The sequence below is a fragment of the Dermacentor variabilis genome, chromosome 6 (genome assembly GCF_050947875.1).
Source record: "Dermacentor variabilis isolate Ectoservices chromosome 6, ASM5094787v1, whole genome shotgun sequence".
In the NCBI taxonomy this organism is placed as follows: Eukaryota; Metazoa; Arthropoda; class Arachnida; order Ixodida; family Ixodidae; genus Dermacentor; species Dermacentor variabilis.
This window is the reverse complement of record NC_134573.1, coordinates 51,047,047-51,070,788: the sequence shown is the minus strand read 5'-3', so window position 1 is coordinate 51,070,788 and position 23,742 is coordinate 51,047,047. Positions and strand designations below refer to the sequence as shown.

At 46.1% G+C, this 23,742-nt stretch overlaps 1 protein-coding gene across 1 annotated transcript; it reads right to left on the bottom strand.

The window, feature by feature from the left end:
- Positions 1–275: 275 nt before the first annotated feature.
- LOC142584498 (uncharacterized) lies at positions 276–23,171 on the bottom strand. Its single transcript, XM_075694620.1, has 3 exons — positions 23,054–23,171; positions 2,536–3,202; positions 276–288 (listed from the first exon to the last, which is right to left on the bottom strand). The coding sequence occupies exons 1-3, from the start codon at positions 23,169–23,171 to the stop codon at positions 276–278; spliced, it is 798 nt and encodes a 265-aa protein (XP_075550735.1).
- Between the last annotated feature and the right edge of the window lie 571 nt (positions 23,172–23,742).

Sequence of the window (23,742 nt, the reverse complement as noted above, 5' to 3'; positions counted from 1 at the left end):
AAGGATTTCAATGATTTTTAGCTATCTTAGCTTCGCCTGGAAGTGAACCCAATTCTTGTATTTAAAGTGGTATCATAGCCATGTCCACTCATCCCCCTCTTATTAGTTTAGAGGAACTTCAGTTAATTCTTGGCAACGTAAAAGCCAATAAACTTGGCAATATAAATGGCATATGAGTTTGAGACTTCCGTAGACTCTTCTGTAAGCAAACATGTTCAGTCTTTATATTTAAGCCATGCAATTTCTTCTGGTAGAATTCCCACTCAACTCAACCGCTATTCTTCTCTCCTTGCACAAAAGCGGAGCACGTAACACGATGAAGAGTTATAGGGCTAACCATTATTTGTGGCAGATCCCAAGTTCTCGAAAACTACTTATGAACTATTATGATTAGCTTCTTAAAACAGGCACAATGTTATTTCGCTGCAGCAACATGCTTTTATATCTAGTACAGGCAGATACCTTCCTCTCGAGGATTTTGCAGATTTTTAAAGTCTTCTCTGGAAGAGTATGATTGCCTGTGCTCCTTTATCTACGTCTGCAAAGAATTTGACAGTGAATGCCATCAACTGTGGCCGTGGAAACTTTCTTTGCTGGAACTGCGAGGTTCCTTCCTACTGTGCTTACCGATTTATTAAAACACAGACGCCAACATGTTTCACTAGGACCGTTTCAAAGGGCCTCTTCAGTGAGCAAGTCTGGAGTACCCTAAGGATATAAACCCCGTTTTTATTTAATGTTTATGTCAACTACTTGAGAGCTGCGGTACCAATGATGGTTTTTCAGTAGGCTGACGACATCGTTTCGGTATAACGGGCAACCAACTGTTAAGCGCCATTTCTTCGCTTCAAATTTGGAGGACGTTTAGAGTGATTCGCAGCTAACCTCGTCAGTGTAAACATGTCGAAACGTCAGCCCATATGACTTCAATTACATTAAAGAAAGTGCATTTAGGTCATCGATTGTTCCTACATATGCCCGATTGTTCTGCTTGCACTTGTTGCCCCATTACTTACCCGTGTTTCAAATATTTTGGCACAAGTTGCTTGGAACTCGCATCCAGAAAAGGTTTGCTGTAAACTTTGATTAGTGTCTCGGGTACTCTACAGAATCCGCTACTACATGGAATTTTCTGTCGGAAAAGCGATTCCCGATGTTATCGCTTACTGCTTGCTTCGGTATGCAACTGCGGTTTATGAGTATTGTTCCGCGCGCTGCTAAAATCAACTGAATTCAATTTCGCGCTTGCTGCTAAATACCAGACCTTCGTTTCAAAAACTTTCAAAACATGAGATTTGCCTGATTTCGACGGCTTGTTACTGGAAACCGTAGTTCTGAAGCATCGTTGGCACAGTCCATGAAATATATTTTTGTCCTTCCCGCTCCCTGTGACCTAAACTACGTTATCGCGTTCCTCGACAATCACTAATTATGGCAAAAGAACACAATATTCATATGTTGCATCCTTTCTCAACACTTTGCCACCAAGCGTCTAACACACACGCACTAAGCACAATATAACATGATCAGTAAGACCTATCTAACACAGAATTACTTTTCTTCTTTCCACGCCCTCTTTTGACGTCACAGTCGCATGTGAAAACATAGTAGTAGCCACTACAAGCTGCGCATTCTTTGCTTTGTCTATGTTTTATTGTACGTTCATATTCTGTCACCATTAGAATAAGTCTACCCGGCCGCTTTTTTCGTACCTGTAACAATTTGGTGCTGCCTGCCTTGCACTGCCAGTCAAGCCCAATGTAGCTTTGGCAGGCCTGATACTTGTACCTTTTTTTATCGGTTGCGTGCACTAAAAATTTTTACACCACACATGAAATACGAATTAATAAGCAAATAGCATATGCAAAGGAAAAGACAATAACATTGGAAGTAGCACCAGCTACTAAGTGACATTTGACCGGACTCCCTGCTACGTGTAAGCCGAAAAAACATTCCAACTAAGTGGAGGGGGCCTTGTTGAAGTTCAACAGTTTTAGCAGGAATAGTGCACATTGGAAAAAGTACAAAAGATGACATGATGGAGTACGGCGTTGTTCATGTTTTTCCAGTTCTTTCTTTTGTAACTTTTCTTTTTGCTGCTCCTCTTCGACCAATATTTAAGAACGAAAATATCAATGCTACGTTAGTATTTCAGCCAGTTTAAGTTGTTCACGCTTTTTAAAGGCCGCAAGGTTAGTCCTATTGTGATCGACATAGTTTCCCGAAAATAATTTGAATTGTGCACGAATATGTTTAAGGAGCGCATGCTCTATTTTGGGAAGATAACTGCTGCTTCATTACGTTACTTTATTGGCTAAGCTACCGAGTAGCTTTTGCCAGGAAATATGCGGTCAAGCTCCTAGCGAGTCAATGACGACCGCAAAACTAATGGGAAATAAATGGTCTGCCCAAAACATGGCCACTATTTCTGGCCCGGCTTGTATGTCTACCCTATATTCTAGCATGCTATTAAAATAGCAACATATCCCAGTTGAAAAACACATGAAATTTTCACAGTCTGTCATATTTTGGGACGTTGTTTCTGTAGTTCTGTCGTCTATAGTTCTGTCGTCTGTAGTTCTGTCGTCTGTAGTTCTGTCGTCTGTAGTTCTGTCGTCTGTAGTTCTGTCGTCTGTAGTTCTGTCGTCTGTAGTTCTGTCGTCTGTAGTTATGTCGTCTGTAGTTATGTCGTCTGTAGTTATGTCGCCTGTACTTATGTCGCCTGTACTTATGTCGCCTGTACTTATGTCGCCTGTACTTATGTCGCCTGTACTTATGTCGCCTGTACTTATGTCGCCTGTACTTATGTCGCCTGTACTTATGTCGCCTGTACTTATGTCGCCTGTACTTATGTCGCCTGTACTTATGTCGCCTGTACTTATGTCGCCTGTACTTATGTCGCCTGTACTTATGTCGCCTGTACTTACGTCGCCTGTACTTACGTCGCCTGTACTTACGTCGCCTGTACTTACGTCGCCTGTACTTACGTCGCCTGTACTTACGTCGCCTGTACTTACGTCGCCTGTACTTACGTCGCCTGTACTTACGTCGCCTGTACTTACGTCGCCTGTACTTACGTCGCCTGTACTTACGTCGCCTGTACATACGTCGCCTGTACATACGTCGCCTGTACTTACGTCGCCTGTACTTACGTCGCCTGTAGTTACGTCGCCTGTACTTACGTCGCCTGTACTTACGTCGCCTGTAGTTACGTCGCCTGTAGTTACGTCGCCTGTAGTTACGTCGCCTGTAGTTACGTCGTCTGTAGTTACGTCGTCTGTAGTTACGTCGTCTGTAGTTACGTCGTCTGTAGTTACGTCGTCTGTAGTTACGTCGTCTGTAGTTACGTCGTCTGTAGTTATGTCGTCTGTAGTTATGTCGTCTGTAGTTACGTCGTCTGTAGTTACGTCGTCTGTAGTTACGTCGTCTGTAGTTACGTCGTCTGTAGTTACGTCGTCTGTAGTTACGTCGTCTGTAGTTATGTCGTCTGTAGTTATGTCGTCTGTAGTTATGTCGTCTGTAGTTATGTCGTCTGTAGTTATGTCGTCTGTAGTTATGTCGTCTGTAGTTATGTCGTCTGTAGTTATGTCGTCTGTAGTTATGTCGTCTGTAGTTATGTCGTCTGTAGTTATGTCGTCTGTAGTTATGTCGTCTGTAGTTATGTCGTCTGTAGTTATGTCGTCTGTAGTTATGTCGTCTGTAGTTATGTCGTCCGTAGTTATGTCGTCCGTAGTTATGTCGTCCGCAGTTATGTCGTCCGTAGTTATGTCGTCCGTAGTTATGTCGTCCGCAGTTATGTCGTCCGTAGTTATGTCGTCCGTAGTTATGTCGTCCGTAGTTATGTCGTCCGCAGTTATGTCGTCCGTAGTTATGTCGTCCGTAGTTATGTCGTCCGTAGTTATGTCGTCCGTAGTTATGTCGTCCGTACTTATGTCGTCCGTACTTATGTCGTCCGTACTTATGTCGTCCGTACTTATGTCGTCCGTACTTATGTCGTCCGTACTTATGTCGCCTGTACTTATGTCGTCTGTACTTATGTCGTCTGTACTTATGTCGCCTGTACTTATGTCGCCTGTACTTATGTCGCCTGTACTTATGTCGCCTGTACTTATGTCGCCTGTACTTATGTCGCCTGTACTTATGTCGCCTGTACTTATGTCGCCTGTACTTATGTCGCCTGTACTTATGTCGCCTGTACTTATGTCGCCTGTACTTATGTCGCCTGTACTTATGTCGCCTGTACTTATGTCGTCCGTACTTATGTCGCCTTTACTTATGTCGCCCGTACTTATGTCGTCCGTACTTATGTCGTCCGTACTTATGTCGTCCGTACTTATGTCGTCCGTACTTATGTCGTCCGTACTTATGTCGTCCGTACTTATGTCGTCCGTACTTATGTCGTCCGTACTTATGTCGTCCGTACTTATGTCGTCCGTACTTATGTCGTCTGTAGTTGTGTCGTCTGTAGTTGTGTCGTCTGTAGTTGTGTCGTCTGTAGTTGTGTCGTCTGTAGTTGTGTCGTCTGTAGTTATGTCGTCTGTAGTTCCGTCGTCTGTAGTTCCGTCGTCTGTAGTTCCGTCGTCTGTAGTTCCGTCGTCTGTAGTTCCGTCGTCTGTAGTTCCGTCGTCTGTAGTTCCGTCGTCTGTAGTTCCGTCGTCTGTAGTTCCGTCGTCTGTAGTTCCGTCGTCTGTAGTTCCGTCGTCTGTAGTTCCGTCGTCTGTAGTTCCGTCGTCTGTAGTTCCGTCGTCTGTAGTTCCGTCGTCTGTAGTTCCGTCGTCTGTAGTTATGTCGTCTGTAGTTATGTCGTCTGTAGTTATGTCGTCTGTAGTTATGTTGTCTGTAGTGTGACGTCCTGTAGTAGAAAGTTCTGTAGTTCTTGATCAATATTTAATTAAATATTGACAGAGACCTCCTTAAGGCTATGTAAATTTGTTAGTACAAAAAAAGAAAAATATGAGAGTAAGAGAAATGAAAAAATAACGTCTCCGCCTAGGATTCGAACTTGCGACCTCACGATTCCGAGCCCGGCATCTCACCACTGCACCACTCCTGACATGCTTTTCGAGCGTACATTTTGGCCATGTCAACAGTACGCGTGCTGATGCGCTGATGTTTACATTTGCATTTTGAGAGCCAAGATCCGCTATCCACCGCGTCAAGTACCGCATCTCTAGAAGAGCAAGAGTGTTCGTACCATCGACAGGTATATCGTGGAGTGCTAGAACTTCGATTTTGATGTACGATATCCATATTAAATAAGAAATTCAGAAATAGACAAGGTTGACTTTTAGTGTTATTACTGCTAGTTTCGACAGTTGTCTCTCGTTCTTTACACTTTTGAGCGCGCATATAATTCGTGCGTTCAATGCAAAATAGCTACATAAACATTCGTGGATGAGAGTTCTTTCTGACAGCATACTGGCTTCTCACGGCAGCACTGTACCAGATTAATGATACCCGAGCGCGACAGCTTTTCACGCAACTTTGTGGAACAACCCAAATCTTCTTTTCCGCTTCGCATAAGCTTGTGAAATATTCCTGGGAAATTAACTAATGTGTCAGTGTAACAGCACATGTAAGTCCACAGGCCTGTGTGCCACATCTTACCAAAAAAAAATGAAACGGATACGCAGCCATTCCCGCAGATGGTATGATTTTGATCAGCGGCCGATCTTGAGGAGGCCGGTAAGGCGTTGCTGGTGCCGCGTCGTCACGGCACAATTATAACTATTCGCCACGTCGACTTTAATTCCGGCGTTGGTGCCATCAGCATTGCCGGCTTCAGGGAAGCGTGATTGAATACCGCGCAAGAGAAAAGTACACTGTACACCACCGATGCGAAACTCACATACGATTTTAAAGGGCCGCGACGGAAAGCGCTTCTGTAGCGACTTCGGAACTCTTGGCCGTCGCGACCGAATGTTTCTGCTGCGACGTCAGAATTGGCGTCGTAACGTCGGAGTCGCTGTCAGGATATAAAGCTGTTGTTCCGACTTCAGAACTCTTGTTGTCGCGACAGAACATTTCTGTTGCGACTTCATAACTATTGGCCTTCGCGACAGAATGCTTCTGTAGCGACATCAGAATTTCTGTCGTAACGTCAGAAATTTCACTCAATTAAGAAACGTCAAGAACTTCTGTCGTACAACAGAATTTCTGTAGTTGCGACAGGAATTCCTCTTGTCATTTTCAACTGGGCACTACAGAAGCTTATCGCATCGCACAATTTCAGTGCACTTCTGTTGTCATCATTGGGTACATGTTGCGACGATAGGTTTTCGTTGTGGAACAGTTCTCTGTAGTGCAACAGAAGTTTGTCCATTACTTCAGGAACACTTCTGTTATGACAACTGGGGGCCTGTTGCAATGATAGGTTTCTGTCGTACAACATTTTTCTGTAGCACAACAGAAGTTGGTCGCATTACTTCAGGAACACTTCTGTTGTGACAATTGGGGGCCTGTTGCCACAATAGGTTTCTGTAGTATTTCAACAGCTCTCTGTAGCACTACAGAATTTTTTCGGGTTACTTCAGGAACATTTCTGTTGGGACAACAGGGTGCCTGTAGTGATGACAAATTTTTTTGTAGTACTACAAAAATCTGTTGTAGAGCTTCAGCTTTCTGTTGTAACAACAGACATACGACAGACTGTACTTCTGTAGTCACAACAAGAAATGTCTGTTGTACATCAGAAAAGTCCGTCGCTCCATCAGGAATCTGTAGTTACTACAGAAAAATCCTGTTGTACAACAGAAATTTCTGTAGTACTGAAAACAACCTCTGTTGTCATTTTCAACTGGGATACTTCTATTAGGTGCCAATAAACTCGTAAAATAGCTTGACTACATACGCATTTGATTTGTTCTGCTGGGAAAACCTTACCAGCAGTGGAGCAAATGAATGCCCCAGACTTGCACTCAAGGCTTCCCCTCAAATATCTGAATGTCGACGTCGTGACACGTTACAAATTACACTATGGACTGCTCGTGCAATTACAAATGGACTGCTCGTGCACACGAGGAGTTTTTGCAACTTTCTAGGTTGAATCTCGTTCTTTCAAAATGTCATGAGGTGCAACTCGAACGTAAACAGTTGACTAGCTTGAGCCAAAGCCTTTTCAATCTTAACTTGAAGGTGGCGTCGTCACCGGTTCTCCGTAATTTATTTCCTCATCCTCATTTATTCGCTAGAAGGACATGCACGGTTTTTCAACCTTACCGCGAGTTCCTCAATGACAGTTTGCCGTCACATAAATTTATTTGAATCAACTTACTCAAGACTCAGTCCTATTTGGACTAGCAGGCTTCAGTTAGTCGCAGACCTAGTGACCGATAGCGTCTCATCGACTAACTCCGACTATACAACACTCCCCTTAGGACTCGCTCGTGATTACGTTTAGACAAATTTCCACGTCATTGTTCTACAGAATAAATTCGTGGGCAGTTGTTCGGACTATATCATCATCAGTAGTGCGCGTGCGTGCATGCGCGTGCATGCATGTATGCATGCATATGCGTGTTTGTGCGTGAACGAGAAAGGGGATTAACCAAGGAGCCCGGTGTTTATTAATCATATAAGAAGCCAAGAAAGAAACCAATGGACAACATAGGGGAAGTTATTTGCGCTTACTAACTGAATTAAATAAAATAGATGTTATAGGCAGTGAAAGTGGATGAAAAAGCAACTTGTCGGAGGTGGAGAGCGACCCGCGCCTTCGCATAGCGCGTGCGAATAACCGTGCATGCGGACTGAAGCGAAGTGAGCGGCCGCGGCTCTCGGCATCGGCTTCACAGTGCGTCAGCATCTTTGGTGGTGGCACACCAAAATGAAGCGCCGACGTCCCAGATAAGCGTCAGGCTCGGCGCAGTCACGTGGCTTTATGTCATATTTCGCGGGCTTTCTTTAAAAGCCGAAAGAGTTCGCGAAGCAGCATGAATGCATTGCGACGAAAAAGTGGATCGGTCGCGTCTGAAGCCCCTCTACAACCCAACGAAACGCACTTGGCTCTAAAATGATTAAAGTGTTGCATAATTAATCTTAGCCATTAATTAGGCTGAATTTAAGTATACTATAAGGAGAGGCATATGTCGGCAAACCACATGCCGTTGGTTTCCTTCATGTGCAACTAATCGTTTCCTTTAAATGCTTGGCACAAGTTACGTGAAACACCCTATATAATAATGGGACGCTAAAGCGAAACAATAAATCAGTTTAGACTAATGCAGCATTGTTTGAGAACCCTTTCGGCAGTCATTTTAAAAAAGAAATGGTTTGATTATTAGACGAGAAAAAGGTCCAAGTATCAGTATTTGAATTTGGCGCCGAAACCCCAGCGCCGGAACGTCAGCGTGACGTCGGGGATTCCAAAGTATGTTTTCCCATTTGGCCTGCGTTGGCTAAATAAAGGTTCCCGAAATTTGCGATGTTTAATATTTGGTTCCTTTAGAACACAATGCAGTCAATCTGTACCGCTATATATATAATTAGTAGGTCCTAGAAGATCCCATCAAAGTCCAAACGTCACCGCCCCCAGGTGCCGGAACTTAAGTAGGCGTCGCCACCCGTATTTTGATCTTGCGCTTTTTCTGGCTTACCAAACGTCTTATTGTTGTAAGAGCGGTGTTTTTGGTGTTGTAGAAGCGTAATTTACTAATAGAGAAGAAATCATTTTTCCCTTTAGTGTCACTTTAACGTATTCGTTCGCATGCTTGGTTTTGCAGGCTCCTTTCGTTTGCCCGCATTTTCAATGCGGACGCGCATTGACGCGAATTAAATTACAATAAATTTTGACTTAGCAGCATAATGCCAAAGCCACTACGTCACCATGGCGGCTACACGGTGTTGCATCGAACGTGCTGCGGCATTCTCTCGCGGCGCGTTCTATGCAACGCCACATGGATGGATGTTATGAGCGTCCCCTTTCGAACGGGGCAGTGGGTTGCGCCACCAAGCTCTTGCTATTATAGTGCCTAATGTCCTACCTAGGTTAAACAATGAAAAAAGAAAAAAAGACACTGAACTACCATGCCCAATTTTTCTGATCCCCTATTGGGAACTGTGCTTTTGTACGTCTCCGTCTTTTGTCGCTTCCCTACCTTTCTTCCACCAATGCTCCACTCGCCTCTTACTAATGCCTATTGCGCACATGTTTGCTTTACCACTGCTCCCGCTGAACCCCAGGGCCTCAAGGAGGTCAGTGGTGCCTAAATCCACCGCTGGGTAGACGTCTTCACATTCTAATAAAACATGCTCCGTCGTTTGCCTAGCTTTACCGCAGCAAGCACATGCTTTTTCCTTCTTATATCTCGCTTTATGGGTGCGTGTTCTAAGGCATCCGGCAGCGTATTCGATGCAACGTCGCCAAGCGTTCGATGCAACGCTGTCGCGCGTTCGATGCAACGCTCCTTCCCACCTATTTTACGAGTGGCTATAACCGTAATGGTCCGGAGGCCATCGCTCTCGGCACCTTCTGACGGTGATCGGTGCGGAAGTGTCAGGGCTCGGTGCTGCTTCTGCTTGATGTACTAGAGGGGCATCCGGTGGTTCTGCTGAACTTGGCTGAAGCATTTCCGCAGCTTGCGACAAATCAGTTTCACGATGCTCAGAGTTCTTGTCTGTTTCCAGAAAAGACCTCAAATGATCGGCATGTATGTACGTATCGCACACGGCTTCCGACGAGTACCAAATATGTACAGAGCAGTCCACTGTGAAAGGGAACACCGGAGCACGGAGCGGCTTCTCTGCTCCGCCACCGGCGGCCACGAGCTTCGCGCAGGCGCAGTGAGCGTAGTTGGCGATGCTCTTTCGTCTTCTGCTAACAACTGCCGCCACGTTTCGGATCGTCGCGAAGAATGCTTGTTTGTCGCGAAGAATGATCGTCGCGGATGCTTTCATGCAGGAACTATACGAGCAGCGTAGTACCTGTATGAAAGCATCCACTTTTTTTTGCAGCTGGAACAAAAGTGATAGAATTGATCTAGAATCAGATGAATGCCACAATGAGACTGCAGTATTTTCTTCACCTTATCAATACAAAAGTAATGCCCACTACAGAAAACGTTTACTACGCAACTCGACTCCCGCTATTCTACGATGGATCGAGTGCCATACGATGAAAGTAAGCGTACTGTTGAACTGTGGCTAGGGAAGTAGAGGCAACGCTCTATATTAAGGTTTAATGAGAGGCCGCTCAAAACAGTTAATAGAATTGTTCGATCTTATGAGAGCAACCGACGCTCCTAGTAAGCCACGGCGTCGGTCCGAGAGCCATGCGCAAGACCTCGCCATTGTAGCTGCTGTGGCTGTAGACCTCGTGCTTCTGTTCAAGATATCAAAGAAAGCCTTGGACTAAACGCTTCAACGACAACTGTGAAGCTGCGCTTGTATCAGGCTAGGTTAAAAAGCAGGACAGCTGCACAGAAGCTTCTCCTTCGCACCGCTAACAAGGAGAATCGGCTCCAGTTTGCGCAGCGTCAGGCAGGCTGAACGGCGCAGGATTGGAAGAGGGTCGTCTTCAATGACGAGTCTACTTTTACCACCTGTTGCTACCAGGGCCCGTATTCTAAAACGTACGCCTTCCGCGAGACTATCGCCTTGGCCGCGCCTCCACCAACGGCGAGCCCGGACTGGAAGTTTTAGGAAAACCGGAAAATAAACAGCGCCATCTAGCAGTTCCGGCCTTTGTCATTTTAACGTCATGGTGTCGATGGGTGCTCTTGACATATATTGAATTAAAGAACACGTCTTTTGGCGATCGGTTGGTGGTGGAGTGTAGTACAGATAAGGGATAATGTAGGTGGTAGTTTATAGTAGCCTTATTGGTGGCGCCTTACACGCATTGTTCTACGGCGATATTTGTTGATTAATTTAAAACGAAACGTTTTACACTTCTTTATTCAATTTATTTTACCTAAAGCAGCCGTAACAAGTAGTAGTCAGTGCGCAGAAGCCGTAATGCGGCCACTACACTCGAAAACACCCCAACTGCTCTGGACTCGCACGGTGCGCTCTCTCAAAGCGTTGCTCAGCGCGTATTGGTAGCACGCTGACGTCACGGGCAAGCATTCGCTTGATTCATTGAACGCGACTACCACGGCGGCGAAACTATCGCCGAAGGTGAACGTTTCATAATACGGCGCCAGAAAAGCATTAACGCCCTGACTGCCCTCGGTAATATATACCTTTACTATTATAATGTTGCTCCTTGCACGATTTTTCGTTTTCATTATTGATAATTGTAAACTCGCCTCTCCATTTCTGAGAATTCCTGGACGAGTTTGTTAAAGGGAGCGATGTTTCATAAAATAATATGTAGTGTCATTTACGGAATCCTGCCTGTCATATCACGCGGGGCCTATCACGGTTGACAATAGGGCAAACTGCTCCCAAATAATTATTTGAATAGTAGCTTGAAAAACGTGCGGACGATTTTTTTCTGGTCGCAATGTATACAAATGGTGGCTAATGTGTAGCAATGGCATCAACGATGGCACATCACACTACATTACATTCCAGGAGCTTCTTATGCCGGAGACAAACCAGGAAGAGCAGTGTCATTTCTTGTGGTTCGAGTTTTCCGAAGCAATTTGTAGTTCCATAGTTCCATTCTGTAAAATGCTTTGCGTGCAACAAGCTGAACATTATTTATAGTGGAGCGATACTGAACGCGATGCAGCATTGAGTACGCAAGAACTTCCAGTTTAATGAAAAGGTCCACGACTTCCATTGCCTCATGGTGCGCATTGCAAATGATAGGATGTGTTTACTGAACCTCCGTTATTTCATACTTCAGCTACAGGCCGGAATACATCCAGCGGCTCGCTGCAAGCGAAAGAACAGTCGTCAGCATGTAAGGCTGCATGACAAAGGATGTCCTCGGGCCTCTCGTCAGGCTGGAAGGAAAATTCACGGCAGTCAAATACTGTGACGTCATCGAACAAGTTGCCCTCCTTCATGCTGCAAATGGTCCTTCCCAGCCGCATGACTTCCGATTTCAACACGGCAACTCCCCTCTCTATACGGCAAATAAAGCTCTATCACTTTTCTCCAGCGACATCAAGTGGAAGTTCTGAGCTGGCCATCGCAGTCTCCTGACTTGAACCCCACATAAAACGTTTTGCGGACTAGGAAGAAGGCTCTAGCAAGTCAGTGCCTGCATGGGCTCTCCGCGGGCAGGCTTTGGAGCGCTGTCAACGCCGAATGGGAGCGTTTGAAGCAAAATGCGTCCTTCTGTGAAGCCTTGTATGCAAATATTCGTTCAAGAATGAAGGCAGTGTGGGAGGCAAACGGCGACGTGACTTTTTTCTTAAAGCCCAACAAGATGGCAGAAGTTTCTAACAGCACCTTTGACGTGAAGTCCCAACAAAAAGGTTATAGCAATCAGTATTTTGAACGCATACCCTCATATGGCTACCATGATCAGAATGGCACCATTTGTAAACATTCACAACCTAAAGCTTTAGGACAATTTACCATGGTGCTATACTTCAGCATCCGCTAGTTAGTAACGTTTCTGCAACTGCGGAAGCCTAACGCATTACACACACTAATACGTTTCCCCATCAAGTTTACCACTGTGAATTCTATTCAATGCTCTTTAAAGGCGCTTGTTCAGCCTACGGACACCAGCAACGCAAATATGCAGTAGTGCCTTCTAATACAGTTGCGCCACAGAGACGTCTGGAAATGTTTCCTGTTTGCCTCGGGAGATTAAATGGCAGAAATAACCAAGGTAATATTTCGCACCATCTAATTCTCTTTCAACCTTGCAAGGGCTAGCTATCCGAGCATGACCAAGCAGTCTGCGGCCAACTTTAACAACGCGTGAACGGTTTTCTTTTCGAAGATCCGAAGTACGGCAGCATACAGTAGCAGACAACGAAAGAGCACCGCCCACTGCGCTCACTGCGCCTGCGCGAAGTTCGTTGCCGCCGCCGGTTAGTGGAGCAGAGCAGACGCCACGTGCTCCGGCGTTCCTTTTAACAATGGACCGTTCGGTAAATGGCGATTTCATTCGTGTCACCCCCCCCCCCTTTTCCGGGCAACTGATTAGTAACCTCACCTCGCACTGAGCGCACAAAAACAGAATCGCCGGCAGAAAATATCACGACATACCCCGCCGATTGTCTCTAGTACTCACTCTTTCCACCTTGTCCAGCAGTTCACTCCTAAGATATGATTGGAGCAATGTTAGCAGAGTTCACAGTTTGCGTCGCAGAAAGAGTTCAGCGGGCGTTTTACCCTTGAATGTACCGGGGCGTTGTGTGGTAAGAAAGCAAAAAGTTCTCAATTCTGTGCTGCAACGATCGCATTTCCCCTTTCCCTTCATCTTTTAGTAGCTGCTTAAGAAGCGCTTGCTTTGCAGTTTGTACTGCTCGTTCGGCCGCGCCGTTTGATTGTGGGTCGTACGATTGCGTGAGCGTACGTTTCATAATAATATTTGGGGTTTTACGTGCCAAAACCACTTTCTGATTATGAGGCACGCCGTAGTGGAGGACTCCGGAAATTTTGACCACCTGGGGTTCTTTAACGTGCACCTCAATTAAGCACACGGGTGTTTTCGCCCCCATCGAAATGCGGCCACCGTGGCCGGGATTCGATCCCGCGACCTCGTGCTCAGCAGCCCAACACCATAGCCACTGAGCAACCACGGCGGGTTGAGCGTACGTTTCACGCCGTTCGCTTTCAAGAATAGTTCAAAATATGCAGTAACAACCTGAGAGCCGTTATCGCTAACAATCTCAGCTGGAAGCCCATGCGATGCAAACAGAACGTACATGTTCCACTGTTTTCATAGCTGTCCTATAACGCATAATTTTCACTTCGAACCATTTCAATATGCATCCACAGCGGTCAATAACATAGTCGCTTCCTTAGCTGCAAAATCTAAGTGCACCCTTTCCCACGGACAGTCGCTCACTCGCCACTAACACAAGGGTACTGGCGGCACCAAAGGGAGCACAGATTGGCAAGCTTTACATTGGCGTACCACTTGTTCTGTAGCATTATAGATGCCCGGCCATCACACCATTGAACGTGCCACTGCCTTCGCCAATGCGTTGCTCTAGGTGTTTTTGCCAACACTTGCTTGTTGAAGCCATCCTGTTACCTGTCTTTGTCGGTGAAGGTCGGAGACGTCCGCAGCGAGGACTTCGCTTCTCGTCGAGGCCATCTGCTGACTGTCTTTCGACATGACTTCCATAGCCGCAAAAATGGTGCAGCCGGTTCCCAGGTTAGTTCAGCGCCAGGCGTGGTTAACAGTCGGCAGCGTATAGCATCTGTTTGAAGTCCAGCGATTATTCGGTCCCGCAGAACTTCCTCTAGAAACGCGCCGAACGCGGACGTTGCTGACAATTTCTTGAGACCGACAATGAAGTCGGTCACGCTTTCATACTTGTTTTCGTCGGTGGAAGCGATACCTTTCCGTCACCACGGAACTCTTGGGAGTGTAGTACGGTTCCAGTGCACCAACGCCGTCCTCTAATGACACCTTCTGGGCTTCCTTGGAAGAAGCAAGCTCCTGAGCGTTCCGTAAGCCTTTTCGCCAATTGTAGTCAAGAAGACGTGTAGTTTCTTTTCTCTTGCAATGTCGTTGGCGGCGATGAAGGATTGGAAAAGCTCGAGGTAGGCTTTGTCCACCTCTAGCTTATAGGTAGTCCCCGGTGTCCGGGTCCAACTCCGGCAGCTTGCCAAGTGTTGCGCCCGACGTAGCCATTTTCAGTGCATCTTGCAGCATCCCCTCCCCGTCGCCAGTTCAATGCGACAAGACGCCGAGACGTACTTGTGAAACGTCTTTATTCCATCTGGCCTAGAGGCCGCGATAATAATGATGATGATAGTGATCTAAAGAAAGGAAAGACTCTTGATTCTGCCACCCGTGAGGGAGCACGGCGAAGCGTCGTCAGGGGAGAGGAAGTGGCAAGTGAAAGATGATAGAGCAAGTTGGAGGATCGTTGCCTAATAGACTCCATTATACGCGACAGGTGGCAGTCCTCAGTAACGTGGCCGGCGTTGTAGCGGGCGCTTACAGGGCGTCTATTGCAGTTGAACTTATAAACTCCAGCAGGCTTCGCAGCGAAGGGAGCCGGAGACACACCGGTTACAGTAGGTCAATCTATGTGGCCGCTGGAAAGCCATGGCGTCTGCAAATGTTGAAAACTATACAGCCTTTCTGCGTCAAGGATGGGCACGCACAGAGAACGTGCTCCAGAGTCTCGGGGTTCCCGCACTTCTTGCAGGCAGCTGACACGATGCGGCCCTTGGCGTACAGCTGGGCCGCAGTCCCGGTGCAGCCATTCCTTAAGCGCAGGACGTGGAACGGTCTCTTGTGGAGAGGCCGATCTCTGGAAGCGGCGTGCGGGAGCTGCCACTAGCCACTCGAAGGTCCGGGTGAATGGAGGTAAGCAGGAACCGTAGCGGATATCTCATGTAGTCCGAAGCCGCTACCCCTCTGGTAACCGGGACTACATGTTCGGCAGCTTTGGAACAGGTATCCGCATCCTTGCTGCTGGCTATACGGACATGTGAGGGCGGCCAGTGGAAGGATATTTCGATTCAGGCGGTGGCTAGGGCCGTTACTTTGGCAAGCAGCGGCACCCCTGTAAGTCCTGCCCGCCGTGGGTTGATAGGGGCCTGTAGCGCTGACTTAGAGTCGCACAACATCGCCACCGGCTGCTGGGGAGGATGCTCAGCAAGGAGGTCGGCAGCCAGGTAGAGCCCTGCGAGCTCAGCTGCAATAGAACTTGCTGTAAACGGGAGCCTACACTGCCTCTGAAAGGCGAGAGCTGGAACTATGCACGCCGCTGCTGCCGACCTGCTGGGGAGGACTGAAGTGAACACCAGCAGGTGTCCTTCGAACTCCTCCTGGAGCTGCAGGCCGTGTCACAGCAACGAAGAAAACTGTCACCTCGCCTTGCACATGCGCAGGATAAACACTCAAGTCCCCAAAAACAGTCACGGCACTGTATCGCGCCGCGTTCGATGCAACGCCGCAGCACGTTCGATTAAATACGCGGGATGAGAGCCTGCTGATAGGATTGATTGTGCTTGGCCCAAAACAGCTCTCACTTCATGAGGATGGTAGACATTTATGAAAGGAGATTAATTATATGATTGCGCTAAGCTGGATGGTAGTCTATGTTATGGAATAAGCATGAAAGTGGAAATTTACGATGAATTGCTGCAGAGCTGCGTTGCAGCTAGCTTTAATTTCTGTTATGCTTGCTGTACGGCGATAGCAATTGAGAACCAAACGAGAAGAGTTATTCTGATCAATTTCAGTACTATGAAATTGGTATGTGTTAAGTTAGTTAAACGTGGTTTAGTGGCGCAAAAGCGGCTTAGGCTGTGCCAAAGAAAAGGTGTTTTATAATACTATTTCATAGGCGAAAGGCTGTGTTAATCTCTATTTTCTGTAAAAAGCCAGTGTCTAGGAATTTACGTACGTCAGGTAATGGGACTATCTAATCATCTAAAATTACAGCAGGATGTAAAGGTATGTATTTATATGGGTTGTGCAAAATATTTCGTCTTCCTAGTTCAATATGTGTGCATGTGAGTAATATATGCATGACTGTTAGTGGTTCTTGGCATTTTTTGTATGTTGGCGCGTCCTCTTTCGTAAGTAAATAATTCTTTGTGAGGTGTGTGTGCCCAATGCGTAGTCGGCATAGTACTACTTAACGGAACCACTCCTGGTGGTTACACGACTTCGATTCACCAAATACGGGTTTAGTGTGATGTAGCTTGTTTGTAAAATGGTCCTATTCGTGTTGCCACTTTGACGTTAAGGCCTTCCTAATGGCACGGATATTATCTTTATATGGAAGTGCTGTGTTTGTTATGTCTTTGCAGGCTGCCATGAGTGCACATCTATCAGCTGCTTCGTTACCCGGTATGCCGACCTGACTTGGTATCCAGCAGAAACGAATTTATCTCCCGTATTTGTTAAGCGCAACCATGTTTAGTATATCCCCTAGCATGGGTTCACATTCAGATTTCAGATTTAGAGCCTTCACTGTACTTGAGGAATCAGTGTATGTGACTGTTGTTGTGTTCGCCAGTGATAATCGTTTTAACTACAACCCATACGTCATAAACTTCAGCAGTGAGAGTAGAGGCATGTTTTGGTAGACGAATATTTGTTTCCCAGTTTTCTGTAACTGCCCCAAGACCCTCGTGTTCTGTTTAGAGCCATCAGTGTCGAATTCATGTTATTTTGATATTTGTCCTAAAGAGCACGGAATTCTTGTATAATATGTTGGTGTCCGGTGTCTTTTCTTTAAATGTGCCAATGTCCAGTCACATAACTGTGAAATCGTACCACGGGGCAATCTTCGTGGTTTTTTGGCAATCTGGAGGACTTCGAGACGGATCTCATACTCCCAAAAATATTGCTCATATCGCAGGACAAGCGGCTTAATAATGTTCGGTTTCTTTGTGTAGTGCAGTCGTGAGATGCACTGTGTGACGATGTTGTAGCATATGTGTTGTGGTGAGGACTGAACTTTGAGCACATAGGAAAAAGTGAGTAACGCTCCGCGCTGCTGTAAGGGGGGTTCATTACAGTGAAGGAGTAAACTTTGGACAGGTGATTTTCGGTAGGCACCACTTGCTAACCACAGTCCCAGGTTATGTACTGGATCAAGTCGCCGAATGTAAGACTGCCTGGCTGAGCCATAAACCAGGCAGCCGTATCTAGAATGCCGCGCACAAGAGACCGGTAGATACGTAAAAGGCACGTTCGGTCGGAACCCCAATGCTTACGAGACAAAACGTTAATGATATTTAGCGTTTTATCTGTTTTTATCTTCATTGCTTTTATGTGAGCTAGGAAGTTTGGTTTGGTGTCAAAGGTTACTCGTAAAAACTTAGTCTTCTTTCACCGGCAGTATGGCGTTATTCAATGTTAGGACTGGATCACTGTGTAGACCTCGTTTCTGAGAGAACAAAACAGCAACAGTTTTCTGTGTGGAGAACCAGAAACCATTTTTGTTAGCCCATTGTGTAAGTTTATCTTGAGGCGCGGCGACCCACTTGGACATCGTCTACGTATAGAGAGTGCATAAGAGACGTCGGTATTATCTTACTAACTGAGTTCATTTTTACAATAAAGATTGTCGTGCTCAGAACACAATCTTGCGAAACGCCATTTTCCTGTGTAATTGTATCGGAATGTACTGAGCCCAGACGAACCTGAAATGTTCTGACATAAAATCAGCTAGGCAGTTCAGCATTTTACCACGGATGCCGAGGTCAGCCAGGTCTCTGAAAATTTCATATTTCCATGTGGTATCACAGGCTTTCTCTTAATTGAAGACAACTGTAATACAGTGTGGTTTTTGTAAAAAATGCACATCGAAGTTCATGTTCTAGATGGACAAGATGGTCAGTAGTTGACCAACCCCTTTTGTATCTATACTGGTGGGGGTCTATAACGTTTCTTGATTCTAAAATAAATGAGAGTCTTATATCGATAATGCCTTCATATGATTTTGCCAAACGGCTCGTGAGGGCAACGGGTTTGTAGCTGCTTGTGGATGTTGGAGACTTAGCAGCTTTGAGAAATGGAACAATTATTGCCTTTTCTACTCTTCCGGTATTAAAGCAGATTCGCAGATTATGTTGGAAAATTTAAGGAGAGCTTCTACAGACGCTTGAGATAGATGAGCCAGCATGGCGTAGTGAATGCGGTCAGGACCTGGCACTGTGTTTTTCCTTGAAGAAAGAACTGTTTATTTCTTGCTGTGTGAGGGGAGGGGGGAATTGAGCATTTCATTTGACGCGCCAGTAGTGGGCAGCTTCTGTTTTTCAGCAGACTACTGTAAAAATTATTTTGTATAATTCACTGAACTGGATACACCACACAAATATTCATCAAGTATATCTGCCTGTTCTTGTATTGTTTATGTGCCTGGACTTGTCAGTGACGGTATTGTATAAGATGATTAATCTCCCCGAAACTTTACAACCTGGTTCCCACATTCGTTTAGATGTGATGGAACTGTTTATTGAAGATATGTATTTCTTTCCCAAAAATGTTTCTGCCTGCCTTCTGCTAAATCGTGCTTTGGTTTAGGCCTGTTTTAGAGGCTGATATTTCTGGGGTGTCTTCATAATATGCCCCAGGCCCTATTTGAAGTATTTTTTTGCTTCTGCGCACTCAGGAATCCACCAGGGGTAAATTTGTTTTGCGCACAAGGCTACATGCCAGATGTATTGCCTTTTCTTCCACTGAAATCAAAATTGTAGTGAACTTTTCAATAATTTCATTTACGCTGAGTTCATTTCAAAAGACTTCTTCGAGTTTGGCATATTTCACGGAAAGCTGCCAGTCGGCAAGATGCCTTTTACAGAGACGTGGCTTAGAGTTTATGGTAGGTAATGTGGATAATAGCTTGATAAATGCCGCAAATGACCGCACTTCCATATGACGTGTCGAGTACTTCCCTCTTAAGATCCCTAAAGACAGACTAAGAGCAGAAGGCTAAATCGAGACAGCTAAATTTGCTTCAGCTTGGCGAAAACTACGTTGGTCAATCCGAGTTTAAAAGACATACGCTGTTGGACAAAATAAAATCATTGATTACTGGCCCTCTTTGGTATGTTCTATCGCTGCCCCAGAGGGTACAATGGCCATTAATATCTCCTACTAAATCAAAAGGCTGCGACAACTGGTGTACTAGGTTTTCCAGATGCCTAGTAGTAAAATGAGTATAGGGCGGAACCTAAAGTGAGCAGATGGGGATGGTTTTATGCGATATAACGGGGACGGTGACAGCCTCGAAAGTCATTCAACTGAACATTTCGTGTAGGGGCGCCGTCCTGAACGACTATGGCGACTCCTCCTGACAAACGGCTAGAGTGTTTGCGGTTCCTTCGGACAACGGTAAAACATTTAGGCAATAGACTGTTCATTGGCCCTAGGTTTGTTTCTTGAAGGCTGAATGCTACTGATGATAACTTATTTAGGATGTATTTGATGTAACCTGGATTGTGAAAATAAAAGATGAAAGCCATTCTATTGGAATTGAAAAAAAAACATTTGTGTGAGCTGAGTAGCTTTAGGTGACATATTAAAAAGTTCATTACTCGCGTTAAGGGCGGTTACCGTCCAGGTTACCTGTCGCTTTCTCGGCAGAGTTACAATACGTTTCTCCCTCTTAGAGCGTTTCAAGGAGCGCAGATTTTTGGCATCAATGACGCCGGGGTTTTCGGAACGACCTCCATTGCCTTTTCCGAGGCTCTGGACGATCGATAAAACAGACGTTTGGGCGAGTTGGTAAGACATATTGTGTTGTCGTTGCCGTGTCGTTTTTCCCTGCTTGTCCCCGTGAAAAACGCGCTGTTCCGTTTCAAATATGGACGATCGAGAGCCAGGCGCCGAGACGCGCATCCCGGGCCCTCGGGTTCGGTTCAACTTTGGGCCCGGTGGCAGTCCGGTCTGCCGGCCCGTCTTCGATGATGATGGAGCAGCACTGGCTGCTGCGACCACCAAGGGGGGGGGAGGATGGAAGGAAGGAAGGAAGGAAGAAAGAAAGGAAAGACGTGGACCCTGTAGGCTCCTGAAACAGGTGTGGCGCTGCCGCCTACCGCGTCACGCTGGCATAGCTTACTTTAGGTAAGTACCCTAGCCTTTTCCTCGCTTTAAAGAATGAAATCTATTCCTTTACTGTGATTCTGATGATTTCTTTTTATCTTTTTCAGTAAGAACTCCGCGAGTAAGCAGGATGATTCCCCTTGGAATTGACACATAGTGCGGAAGCATTCCAGTTATCATAAGGATTGTAATCGGCACTATGTTTCGCGAATGTTTCTTTGCCTCTGCATGATTCTGGTGCATGCCCGAACTTCTGGCACTTAAAACACCGCCTCGGTTTCGGTATGTCGTTGATTTTCAAATATCCTGCGCCGAGTGAACTAGGCGCAGTGCTGCTACCAAATGTCAATATCACATGTTTCGTCGCCATCTCTTGGTCATTTCCTCGTAGTGTGTTTCTCTGTACATTAATTAAGTTTTGTTCCTGAAATTCTTCGAGGGACTCTTCATCACTGAGGTTCTGGAAATCTTCTGACATAACTCCCCTGCTTGTGTTGAGTGAACGGCGTAGAGATATTGTCACTTTGTTGTCACCAATACTGGTGAGTTCGGAGAGATTTCCTATTTGATTTTTCTTTGTCAGTTCAAGGAGGACGTCTCCTCCATCCATCTTTCAGGCCTTGTAACCAGGTCCAATTGTGTTTGCTAAATGTTTAAAAACTACGAATGGTGACAGTTTTCCAACAGCGGTATTGCCTTCAGTGTGAAGAACGTGGTATTTCGGGAATGTGTCTTCGCTTGGTTTTAAAAAGAACTGGAAAGTTGCTTCTGTGCGACCTCTCTGCAGAGGCCGATCTCAAAGTCGCGGGAACGCTTCTGCCCTTGAATGGTTTCAAAATTCGGTGGCGGTGGTAGCCACCCACCACCGAGCGTAACAAGGGGACGCTACAGGTTCCAAGAAACCTGCAGATGCCAACTATACACCGCCACGATAACCTAATATATATACCCAAAGTTGAATGTATTACACACGGTTAACCCTTGCAGCGCGGAAATTCTGAAGCAAGAATAAATGAGTAGAACATAGGAACGATTGAAAGTTAACGACAGAAAAAGATTGAAGAGGGGGACAGGAAAAGACGACTGCCGATTTCCCTCGGGTGGGTCAGTCCGGTGGTGCCGTCTACATGAAGCAGAGGCCAAAGAGGTGTGTTGCCTCCGCCGGGGGGCCTTAAAGGTTCGAACACTCGGCGTCGGCTGAACCCCCAGGATCTCACTTTACCCGGACACGGCTAAGCCGAGCACGGCTACACGCGGAAGGGTCCAACGTTCGTGTGCGCGAGTATGTGGTGCCGCAACACACCAAACGCCTGCTGACGCGCACGCCCCTGCGGGGGTATGTTTCAAGATCCCAGAGATCCGCAGGGTACGCTAGTTGACTCTGGATTAGTGTTTTATAAGGCATGAATTCAGGACACCTAGGGGTTGTGCGGAGGTTGCGACAAATGTATCTACCGTTAGCCCTGGCATTGAAGCTGGTAACGTGAACTGATCAGTTAAGATCAGAAGTAATATGAGCGCCAGCTTATCGGTAGCATGTTACAGACTCAAGGAAAGAGTTTTGAGGGGAATATGAGCCATTATTTGCAGAATCATTTGAAATATCTAAGATTTGTACTTAGTACAGTGCAGCTTGAATAGCCAGAGATGACAATTTGTTTATGGCGTCAATGTCGCGTCGCAATGTTAGCATCGTTATGGCCATTTATTTCTCAGTATATAGAACCGTCGCCCGTGAAAAAGTGAACGTTACAGGACGCACAAGGAGGCAAATTATTAATGTAAGTTAATAAAATGAGGCTCTGCGATCTATCCTCAGGGTAATCTGGAGTTAACGTGACGTAACGGAGAAATAACGTTATTCGCTGTAAAGGTTATAAGTTTGCAGTCCCATGTTAGCAAACTAACCTTAGAAAGCAGTTTACGGCAAACGTTATCGAACGCTCTGCTGAAATAAAGGAACATGCAATGAAAGTATGAGGGAGGACGGAAAATGGCACGAAAGTATTTGGCGAAAGACTGTTTCACGCGATGAAATTGTTACCAGAACCATGTTGCGCATTACAGAAAAATTATTAACTCAAGGAACTTACACTATTCGAACATAAAACGCGTTCAATAATTTTACGAGGTATACCAATCATTGATATGCGATAATCTAATGATGAATCTAATGCGAATTTTTTAAAGATTAGGTACAGAAGCTCAGTTGGAAGTCAACTCTTATCACAGTCTTTTCTACGTCCCCGTTAAAGTGTTGCGCTGTACCCCCAAGGTAATTGATACCCAAATAGCCGAAATAGTCACGCTGCTAATTCATCAAACATTTGCCCTCCAGCCAGCCTGCGACGTGACAAAGGGAACAAACTGACTAACGCAACGTGTGGAAAAGACAACATTTTTTTTGCTTGTTTTGGCGAGGGGATGCCATGTTAGTGTTGTCGCACTGCATTTTACGCCTGGTATCCCGCAGATTCGGGGGTCGTCTCCTGTCGCGTCGCAGTGCTTTGGCGCCCGTTTGCATCACATGTATGTGGTACTGGTGGTTGCGCAGCCGTGATAGCAAGTGTTCCATATTCTCAAAAACTTGATACAGAGAAATTTTGAGGCGGCGGGGCGGAGGCGTGCCCTGTGAGCCGACGCTGGCTACACCCGTGAACCCAATGCGCCACGCACGCAGGGTAGCTTATATACCGTGATTTAAGCACATACCCAGTCAGTTCGTAACGGCGTGCGCTTTAGACAACGACGCACAACACGACACTCACCTGTGCATTCCTTGGACCGACGAAGGTATGTTCTCCATCGATGAACTAGTCCCCACTTTGTCTTTGTTGATGATAACCCAGTGGAGCAGCCCAGGTGATGGTAGCGAGGATAGCCTATTTCTGAGCACCGCATCTTCATTTTCGGTGTTTAGATCCCAACCAGGACTCCACGAGGTTGGAAACCGCAGGTACCTCTTTCGTGCAGCACCGTCGACATACGCACTGCTTACTCCGTCCACGGAGAAACTGCCAATCTCGCAGAGCACGTCGTATCCTGAACAGTCGTCCGTCCAAACCGAGAGTGCGTCGTACACGGTTAAGACCGCGGTGGGTTCGCCAACGGCGGCGAGACATATCCTGCGGTGAAGTTCGTCGGCC